This window comes from Ptychodera flava, chromosome 6 (genome assembly GCF_041260155.1).
Source record: "Ptychodera flava strain L36383 chromosome 6, AS_Pfla_20210202, whole genome shotgun sequence".
NCBI lineage: Eukaryota > Metazoa > Hemichordata > Enteropneusta > Ptychoderidae > Ptychodera > Ptychodera flava.
Genome location: NC_091933.1, coordinates 27,893,771 through 27,904,932, shown reverse-complemented (window position 1 = coordinate 27,904,932; position 11,162 = coordinate 27,893,771). Strand labels below are relative to the sequence as shown.

Genomic DNA, 11,162 nt, shown 5'->3' with positions numbered 1-11,162 from the left:
AGCATAATGAAATATCATGGAAGTGTTTGTCAGTTAACCTGAAAATAACCACAAAAAGGAAATGCAGCTGAGTTATCTCGATTCATCGATTGTTTGACCAGTGCGAATCAATGACCACATCACAGCTCATGTCAACAAAACTGTAAAAGTATCAAACACACAGCAGACAAATCAATGTACCAGAAAAACTTTCAATTTGCAAAACTTGTGGACTGCTGAATCTGCAAAAAATGCCAACTTGATCATCTGATACATTGGATTTTGGAGCGAATCAGAGGCTTTCAAATTCTATAGACATGTTAATAGGTATTCCGAGTTAACTCAGATGTACGTATCGCCTGCCATCGGATAGATTTCGGCGACATTCGGGTATCGCATTGGGCAACACGGTTTCAATTAAGGCAGTTCACGCCTCAAAAACGAAAGTCTTGAACTTTTGCTCAAACTTGCTCAGGGAAATGTTCAACCAATTTCTTTCGAAAGAATAAAAATCGGGGGTCACAGTGGAAATTTTGGCACTATGGAAGCAAATTACATTAAATTTACTGATATTTGAAATTCAAGATGGTCGCCATCCCTGTAATAACGCTACAGAGAAAAATCAAATTTTAGATTTTTACAAAATAAGCCTGTAAAAGCTTTAGTTATTCCGTGATTTTCGAAATGAACTCTCACAAATGGCAGACCAAAACAGCAAGATAAAAGTTTGAGAATCTGACATGTCCCCGAGGCACATTCTACCTTAAAATTGGTTTTAGCGCCATATTCTCAAGTTGTAGGGGGTGTGGCACAGGCCTTGAGGTATTATGCTTGTACCGTCACGCGGTGGCTCGTTCAACTCGGAGCAACTGATATAAAAGATTAGGTTTGAATAATTTTGTGTGAAATGATTCCGCGATAACGGCGGGTCATATAACTCAGAACATAAAATTCACTGACCCGTCAAAACTCTGACAAGTGTCAACAAACAGTAGATTATCTGTCAATATGAAGCGAATTCCCGAGTTAAGGTTGCCATGCACGTACACTAAGTCTTCTGAAATTAAATTTTTTTTGTAACTATTTCTTCCCTGTTCCGTGACTAGTTCTTCCCTGCTGACTCTGACAAGTGAATGCTTTCGATGCACGTAACAACATCAGTGTCGTATGTGTTGTGTAAATCGGGAAGGGTGCCGAATAGAATGACGTCACTCCGCCACTTCACCCATAATCGACAGATCACGTGATACATTCACCGTTCAAGTTGATCATTCGACTTCCAATTTCGCTGCTTTGTTGTTCTTTCTAAAGTCACCAGATACATGTTGTGCATTATTTTGACTGCCATACATATTTTAGCACTTTGGCGAGGAGAAGTAACTTCATGTTTCTCAATTTGCAGATGTTTTGTCCCTTAGGGAGCCTTCAGTAATTACAGGGGGGGTGGGCCGGGGGAATTTCGCGAACACCTGTACCGTAAAATGTGACCCTCCCTCCAATCCTCCTGTCTAAAATGTGACCCTCCCCCTTGTCCGACATTCTAAAACTTGACCCTCCCCTCCAACCACTGCGGTATTCTCCCCGGGAATAACTAAAACAGTATCAGCTAATTTACATAACAATTGGTTCAATTGTTATGTTAGGGACAAATTACAGAGGGGAGGGCTGGTGTTTTTGGAGGGACAGTCGCAATTTATCACGCAAGAATTTTTGAAGAGATATGGTATTTCATACAGTTTAGGGAGGGTCACCATATTTTGTGTAACTATAAGAAGGCAAGATGTAGCTGATTTAGTGCTTCATCCAAAAATATCAAATCATAATACATGGAATCTATCAGGCAAATTATTGACAATTTACCCCCACAAAACATGCTATATCTGTATTTTATATATGTTTGATAATGTATTTAAATGTACTTTGCTTGAATAGGGAAGTAAAATGAACATTTGTGTAGAAGAAATTGCTATCCATGGTGTTTATGATGAAATTATGAATAGTTTTTTCCAATACAAAAATAGGTAAATCTTTGCATTTGTGTACTCTTGATTATTGTTATTAATTTTCTTGATTAGACTAGAGTGGTTACAAGTCTATGGTTGTGTAAGAAATTTGATTTTGGAATTTCACTAAATGTCATTCAATACACTATGCATGGGGTCTATGATGAAACTATGAATAATTTTTTTTCAGTACAAAATTAGATAAATCTGTGCATTTGTGTATGCTTGATTATTCATATTATTGTTCTTGATAAGACTAGAGTGGTTACAAGTCCATGGTTGTGCAAGAAATTTGATTTTGGAATTTCACCAAAATGTCGATTCACTAACCATTGGGGTCTATGATGAAACTATGAATAATTTTTTTTCAGTACAAAATTAGATAAATCTGTGCATTTATGTATGCTTGATTATTAAGATTATTGTTCTTGATAAGACTAGAATGGTTACAAGTCCATGGTTGTGCAAGAAATTTGATTTTGGAATTTCACACAAATATCGATTCACTAACCATTGGGGTCTATGATGAAACTATGAATAATTTTTTTTCAGTACAAAATTAGATAAATCTGTGCATTTATGTATGCTTGATTATTCATATTATTGTTCTTGATAAGACTAGAGTGGTTACAAGTCCATGGTTGTGCAAGAAATTTGATTTTGGAATTTCACCAAAATGTCGATTCACTAAGCATTGGGGTCTATGATGAAACTATGAATAATTTTTTTTCAGTACAAAATTAGATAAATCTGTGCATTTATGTATGCTTGATTATTAAGATTATTGTTCTTGATAAGACTAGAATGGTTACAAGTCCATGGTTGTGCAAGAAATTTGATTTTGGAATTTCACCAAAATATCGATTCACTAACCATTGGGTTCTATGATGAAACTATGAATAATTTTTTTTCAGTACAAAATTAGATAAATCTGTGCATTTATGTATGCTTGATTATTAAGATTATTGTTCTTGATAAGACTAGAATGGTTACAAGTCCATGGTTGTGCAAGAAGTTTGATTTTGGAATTTCACCAAAATGTCGATTCACTATGCATTGGGGTCTATGATGAAACTATGAATAATTTTTTTTCAGTACAAAATTAGATAAATCTGTGCATTTATGTATGCTTGATTATTCACATTATTGTTCTTGATTAGACTTGAGTGGTTACAAGTCTATGGTTGTGTAAGAAATTTGATTTTGGAATCTCACCAAATGTCAATTCACTATGCATGGCGGTCTATAAGTGTGTGCGTATTTTGTTGGTGATTTCCTATTCAGGAAATATCACACGGACAATCAAAGTTTTGGCCATAATATCAGCTTCTGTCAAAAGTGACCCTCCCCCAAGATAGGTTTATAAAAAGTGACCCTCCCCCTTGAACTGTTTTCTAAAAGTGACCCTCCCCCCAATTCCCCCGCCCCCCCTGTAATTACTGAAGGCTCCCTTATTGAAACGAAACTGACTTTCCTGAATTGACGTTGCTCTACTGCACTGTTCATTTGCACCCTAGATTGATAGCCATCCTGCTAATCTGATTCACTGAATTTTAAGAATATCTTCAAATAGTCTACCAGATAAGAATGATATTCTCGATGTACATTGATGGACCGAAGGCAGATTAAAACTCTGAACAGGGACAGGTCCATGTGTTCCGTGTGTTCAACGGTGAAGGTCGCCCAACACCGGAACACACCGATCGCGTAGGGCTGGACAGAAAAAAAAAGTCTCTGGCAAAAAAACCAACAGGCACCAGGCATATATTGTGTATCAACCCTTCTTCGGACTGATTGATTTTATTTTCGTGAGTTAGTGAGGTAAACTTACTTGTTCTCTCCGTTTTCCTCGTAAGGAGCATAGTAGAACCCGTAATAGTCGGTTTGGTTCAGTGTACCCACATGTTCGAGGTATATGCTGTACTGATGGTTCTGTTGCAGCTGTTCTACGGTTTTGATGATGTACCATTGATTTGCACTAACTTCGGAGTCGTCGGTGGATGAAACAGAAACCGATTGCTCCTGTCCCCCTGTGATATCAAGGATATCGATGCTGCTCTCGGTGATCGTCACGGTTCTGACGTGCAGGTAAATCTCGTTGGTCGGCTTCGAGCAGTTGACGAATATTTTCGTGTTTCCCCTGATGTCCAGAAACTTCTCTCCGGCTGGGTATTCTTCGTCATCGATGTACGCTTTCAGGTAGACGTTGTAGTGGAAAGGTACCAGAGTGTCAGGCAATCTGCCCTCTTCGGTCGGTGGATTGTCAGGGACATCTATGGGTGTGGGCATCCGGCTCTCTATGGGTTCGCGTACCGTTGGAGGTGGTGAGGCGGTGCAGTTTCTCTCGGGAACGTAATAGGCCAACAATGCGGCTCCAGCTACCAGCAGACCAACAACCAGCACGATTACAATGCCGGCAGTCTTCGTAACGATGCATCCATTCTGTGACTTTTTACCGACTTCAAGATCTGTCGCCATTTTGTTCTAAACCAGAGCAAGGGGATGTCTAAAAGTTAGACGCCGACAAAGTGGCTACCAAGGGTGATAGAAAGTCTTGGGGACAGAGTTATCGGTTCGTGTTGACCCTTGACTCGATCATGATTGATAGGTAACCCGGCTTATGAAACCTTTGTCGCAACCGTGCACAGCATGTGCTGTTGGCCGCATATCTCCCATATCGTTACTGTGGCAATGCTGATATGCACCCTTCTTAGGGCTATCACTAATAACGTCTTTAAGTGTCTGGAAAGGGGCCCTGAAACTCTGACACGTGACGCGCTACTTATTATATATCTAATGTTCACTGTAATACCGAAAAAAACAATATATAAGAATACGGACGTCGGTAAAAATGAATGCCTTTCTTTGACATGCACTGAACGTAGTCAAAATGCTGGCCGCTAATTTACTGAACTACGCAACTGTGTTGAAGATGGCGTAAGACACTGTGAGACAGACGAAAAGCATGTTTTCACGAATCGGAATCAACTGTTCGTTTTCCGCGTTTCCGACGAATTGAAGCGACAAAACGGAAAGGTTGCTCTATACTGTGCAGTGATCTAGCGATTCTTGGTGTCCGCTTATTTCGGCTCAACATGATCCTATGCAAGTTTTTGCTGATTCCGATGATGAGGTTGTAGGTCAGTCTCGCCGTACAGGTATTTTAAACGAATAAAACTGTTGAGAAGTCTGTTGCACTGGTTGGAACTTTTGAAACATTCTGAAAGATTTTGTGGCAAAGTACGCCAACATACTGAACATACACAAACGGAACAGAAATCGGTAGCGGCATGATGAATTTTGTTGTATTAACCTGCAGAAACATGACACCTGCCTGACGAACCACAAACCTTATAACACTGAACAGCTAGGCTTTATGTGAAGCGACGTCGTGTGAGTTCATGACGGAATTTTAAATCTTTCATGAAGACGAAAACAAAACATGACCCTAGCAAACTTCTAATGCATGGCCTGGTGGTATCCATTATCATTTCAAAATAATTTTTCCCGGGAGTTCCGATATGATCCGTTAAAAATGACTTATTTTACATTTTATTCAAAATAACTTTTGGAATCATATTGTTAATTTGAGAGAACAATATTTGTCTCACTTAAAGACCCGGCCCCATACACCGTTTTTTGCGCCCGCTATTGAATCCTGATATGAACCCTCCCCTCGTATCCCCGTCATTTTCATATCTACAGCTCCCTTACATTTACAGCGGTATGTTTTGTTCTAATATGATACACTGTTGACATTCTTCAAATAAGCTGTGCAAACAGGCACGCTGACAGAAAGTGACTATGTAAACCACCCTTTCTTTTTCCCTCCACATGATTGACTGGCAAAGGTCAACTCTAGAAACCCTACCACGCGGGAGTAGACTTTGTATATCGTGTAAACCTCTCATATTAAAATATGGAGTGACATCTTGGCTGACAAGCGCGACCACAATAACCGCGAGGGTGTATATGCGCAGATAATATCGATTTCGTCATTTTTAATGGTCATTTTTACGCCCTTTCCCTTACTCAAATCGAATGCCCTTGTGAATAATGACACTAAATACCTGTGGACACATTCCGAGTCCTACCGCTCCACCCCGCCCCCACATCTACAAAGGCCGATGAATTCACGATGGTTCACCTCAGAACCATCACTGACCCAGCTAAGCTCCTCCATTTCGCTTCAAATTTAAGCGAAATACCTTGTTCTCCGGTCACAATGCTCACGTAAAAGTTCTGAATCATCAAATACCCGTGAACTTGAAGGAATCAAAACTGTTTCAGGATGGGGCGCCCACCCACGCTGGATGTGCTAGCTATAGAGGTAGAGCACGCGCAGTGGAAGCTTGGTGGAAAAGCCGTACCTCCTCCCAGTCAGTCTGCAATACTATCATATTTGCATGTAATGAACGTTTAACAAGCTGACATTGTCCACACGTTTTGTTATTGTTTTATAAGTGATTCATCGATTTGACCTTCTTGATGAAATTTTACCAGACGTCGACACTCCTATATACCCACTGAAAATTATGAAATACCCGAAACGAGGGACAGCAACAGTTGTCACTAAGCCATTACCGCCATTGTTGAAGAAAGAAACATACATTTGATCATCGTTTCGGTACACACCGTCATATGTTACAGAATTATACTCTAGCCTGTCTGCTACATGTAATTATAGACAGAAAAATGCGAAGACAGCTACCAGTAAGTTTGTTGAATTGATCGATGAGAACATTGCACGTAATCGACGCCGCAAATTCAACCTGTACGGACGTTCGAGGCAATTGAAACCACTAGACAGAAAAAGACCGTTTTTCTGCGTGTGTTCATGTCCAAGAGACCACACTGATCAAACAACTACAGGAATGTTGGTACTCAAGTATTATGTCCTTTCGCTGAAGCTGTGATGTGACTTCCATGTTTAGTTTCATTATGCCTTAATTTCAAAGGTACCTCGACATTTCACAAACTCGTTGTAATTGTATCTGCTTGTACTACTTTGTACTGGTAGTTTAGGGCATACATGTATTTCCGGCGTAAAAAAGTTTGCCTATTTTGTACTTCCGACGATCGCTTTCACAATCAGGGCCTGGATATTTCTCTTGAACTTAAGTTTTGACCTTGTTGAGGACGGTACTTGAAATTGTTAATGCATGAGAATGGGAGCTCGTATCAACATAAAATTATGTATCAGGTCAAGCGTCATCTTGCAGCCGCGTTTAACAGTCCCGCCACCGTGGTGGTTGGGGCGCATAGAGACGACAACTATAGCATATTAGGGCACAGTGGTTCAGGTATTAAATTTGTCAATTACGTTCAGCGTTAACGACTCATTATCAGCACGTTCTCAAACCGTGACTCAGCTCATAGTCACTGACCCACACTTCGGATCATTGTCACTCTACAGGTTCAAAACTTGTATCAGCACGACATTGAACGACGTCGTGTTCGTTGTACATGCTCAAACCAAATGCCGGTAGGTCAATATGAATTGTTGGACCGTTATGACTACACATAATGTTACTAGTTAGCCAGTTGAATATTTGCTTTCGATCAAGTATTTTTGTCTTGCCTAAATTTAGTTTATATCGTTTGGGTTTATAAGTATTCTATAAGCTTTACATGGAAATAAACACAACGCAAACATATCGTGTGCACATATTAGTATCCCCGCCAAGCCTTTTCAAGACTCGAGTGGTGTCTTCTAGAACAGGCAGAAAACATATTTTACAATCGATACTTTACATTATTTTATTTTCCATTTATGATGATTTATCTTGGATTTTTCCAGCTCTCGTTACTGACAACATCGTTAAATTTCATTAAATTTCTGCCCTATGCATGTTCATCTAAGCGTAAAAAGATATTATTAATTCACTGGGAAACTCCCAATCTCCATTAGATATTTTATATCGATCCGAGAGTGAAAATTATGGTAGTTTACGGTAAACCATGATTTAAATAGTATTGGTTCTTAAAATGGCTGACTTGATTTCACATGAGCATTTTTTGTTTCCCCTATATCACGCATTTCTTTGTCTTTGAAGGAAAAAACACCCGCCCATGTATTTCGGGGTTTCGCTCATTTAGTTTTTGCGGAGTCATCACAGGCAAAATTCGAAAGAAAAATATATTGCAGCACAGGTACAACTACCAACAGTTCAACCAAATATACCGTTAAAACGTTACTTTACATTTACTTTTCTTTTTTAATCAAAATTTAATGTTAAATGACTGCGCAACAACAAAATGAGCGAAACCCAAAATACATGAGCGGCCGTTGAAATTACGGAAAAAGTATCAACAATTTAATAGCATAATAATATAGATATGAGCAAATTAGACAGTGTATTGCGCGTCCGAAGAGCGCATCATATTTCCGATGAAATGTGAGCCCCACAATCGCAGTGCATCGCTTGATTGGCACTGTGGGCGTCCCGTTTTCTTGACTCACGCGTGACCTCACATCCGGGTATCTCAGTAGGTATGACTCGGCTCGATTTGATGTTGCACTCTGTAAAATTCCAACGGTTTCCACTGCATTCTGGATGACATCAATGCAAAAGTACTGAAATGCTACGATAAGTTATTTTCAAGTATAAAAGTTAGCGTTTTCTGGCAACAAAATGTCGAATTGTAATACAACCGAAAATACAGTGATGTCATGCAGAGCCATTCAATTGACCTATGCATGGGTTTGTTAAAATACAATGAATGTAAGCAGACTCCTCCGTTTCATTTGACTTCAATAAAGTACGAACTTACCTTCTTGAATCGTCCTACGAGTAGTGTTTGCCACGGAAACTCGCTTGCTCATAATACTGTATATCAGCCCTCGCTTCGCCATGATGTCATGTTCATGTTACAAGACTAGCAAATCAGTTGTTGAAATCATCGATGTTTGAAAAGACATTTAGAAAACCCGACACGAACACGCTCATACAAGACTACACTACAAAGCTTAACCTGACAATATGTCACCAATGTACTACATCAGCTGCAAGCGATTCCATTTATTTTTAGACGTGGGCGATAATTATAGTTAAATGGTGGACTTTCTCTGACCTTATATTCTACAGCTGGCCATGTTGTTGGTGAAACGACAAAATGAACAAAAACACCAAAAAGAATCGTTGTAAAAAGATATAAGTAGTAAAGTTGGGCGGTAAACCATTTACATCGGGAAACTCGAGCGGACGTCAGGACACGCTCCCTCGACTCCAAAGTGGTGGAAATTTCATTTTCGGTCTCGTTACCAGTGGTGACCTTCGATTCTAGGTTGATGCGCTGTTGTTTCTGTGTGCTGCATGCTGGGATAGTTCAGCGCTACATGGTTTATAGGCATCTTTTTTTAAACGATGCGAAACTGTAAATCAGATGAATGCACAGCAAACAGCAACTACTTTGACGAAATATAAACACAAGATTGACACATTAAATCAGAATCTTTAATTCTTTTATATAGGTGACAGTTCTGTATCGGTACATCAATGATCTATTGCATGAGTGCATCTGTTAGGCCTTTTTCTTTACTGTTGTCCGTCACACTTGATACTCTTGATTATATATATATATATATATATATATATATATATATATATAATATATATATATATATATATATATATATATATATATATCATATCGATCGATTGACTTGATCGGCAATTCTTGACCTGATCACTACATTCCTCAAAGGAGTGGGATTCACATAGTCGATGTCTTTTTTTGTAAAATTTGTATCGAAAAGTTGTGGATTTGCGCTTGACCGCCAAGTGTCAATCGACAACTTTCCAATACAACGGCATCCGGACAGAATCATATAATACAATGTAGATTTTATAACATCAGTGCATTGTACAGTTTACAATCATTATTAGCTAATATTCTGCACAACGGCTTCTAAAAATACCCGGATGTCGTCTCTGTTCCTCACTACCCACTCAATGTTCGTTTCAACGGTTTCCACAGACGAGTAGAACGCATTGGCGGCGGTGCCAGGCATGTCGTAGTATTTGGCTCCGAAGTCGTTCAACTGTGAAGAGCAAAATAAATGACCTTAGAAACCACGCAGCTCAGGGTTTGGAGGATTCATAATATACAATATGTATATCTGTTCCCGTCAACTCATGTGGGATTTATCACCTGGAATGACACCGCAAGCATCGATCCATCCCAGGAACTTGAAAAACAACAAGGGCGCCATCGCTCATGACGAACAAATTTTACACACTTTTGATTGATATGAGCGTAGCACTGTTCAAGGATAAAATATCTATGGAGTGGGACCGTTGTTCAGAATAAAACAATTACTTTTCTATGCTCCAGAATTCGTCCCTTCTATAGGGAAAAAGTCGATGCCTTTGGATCATATTCAAGATTTGTCAGTTTTTTTGTATTTTAGAGATCTTAAAACATACTGACAAATATTGATGAAAATACAATTTTGATTGTAAAACAAAACCATTTTAATTGATCAAATATTTTAGATTCCATGAGCGTACATTTAGTACGTTGTCTTTTATCGTTTATCAGCTTTAGGGCCTGAACTTCAACTCTCGCAAGCAATAAGACACTTACCAACACCAGGTTAAATGTCGAATGGAAAACATCTGCCTACCTGTTGCAAGTCTCTGGCGTTGTTCATTTTACTGGTAAAGGAGTATACAGTGTCATAGGCAGCATCTCCATATCTGAAATCATATACATGAAGACATGATTTAATTCAATCTCTCGTGAACGGACAATGAAAAAGGTCATGGCTGTCGTCTCATCACATCTTTGACTGTTTGCTGACTCGTTGAATGCGCACGCAAGCGCTGAGGAATCGAAATCCATCAATGTTCATAAATTAAACAAAGTGGTTTGTTTCACTATATTGAGACACCGCGCCAACCAGCAGTCTAAAAATAGCGGACGCTAGACGCGTCTTTACGCGTTCAAAATGTACATGTCGGTGTTCAAATTTGAACACCTAGTGTTCATATTGTTAACACCAGTGTTCATAATATTAACAATGATGTTCTAAACCTGAACACTATGTGTTAAAAACGATCTCCTTCAAGTGTTCAAAAACTCCATCACAGAAATTTTACAATTCTGTGAAACAATAACAGTCTTTTGTGTTTTTTACTTTACAATGGCTATATTAAATTTACTATTGCTTCACTG

At 39.0% G+C, this 11,162-nt stretch overlaps 2 protein-coding genes across 3 annotated transcripts in view; both read right to left on the bottom strand.

Annotated features, from left to right (window-relative positions):
- The window catches only part of LOC139135381 (aminopeptidase N-like), a 19,949-nt gene extending 10,954 nt beyond the window's left edge, over window positions 1–8,995 (bottom strand). Inside the window, exons 1-2 of one of the 2 annotated variants that reach the window (XM_070702744.1) lie at window positions 8,757–8,995; window positions 3,814–4,466 (exon numbers count right to left, since the gene is read on the bottom strand). In XM_070702744.1, coding sequence (XP_070558845.1) covers window positions 3,814–4,460 — 647 coding nt within the window. In that variant the 5' untranslated portion in view covers window positions 4,461–4,466; window positions 8,757–8,995. Of the gene's footprint in view, window positions 1–3,813; window positions 4,593–8,756 lie in introns of those variants that run through there. The other variant, XM_070702743.1, reaches the window with a different exon arrangement.
- Window positions 8,996–9,417: 422 nt separating this feature from the next.
- LOC139135379 (aminopeptidase N-like) overlaps window positions 9,418–11,162 on the bottom strand; it is a 48,476-nt gene continuing 46,731 nt past the window's right edge. The window contains exons 16-17 of the mRNA XM_070702740.1: window positions 10,612–10,684; window positions 9,418–10,026 (exon numbers count right to left, since the gene is read on the bottom strand). Coding sequence (XP_070558841.1) covers window positions 9,868–10,026; window positions 10,612–10,684 — 232 coding nt within the window. The 3' untranslated portion in view covers window positions 9,418–9,867. The remainder of the gene's footprint in view (window positions 10,027–10,611; window positions 10,685–11,162) is intronic.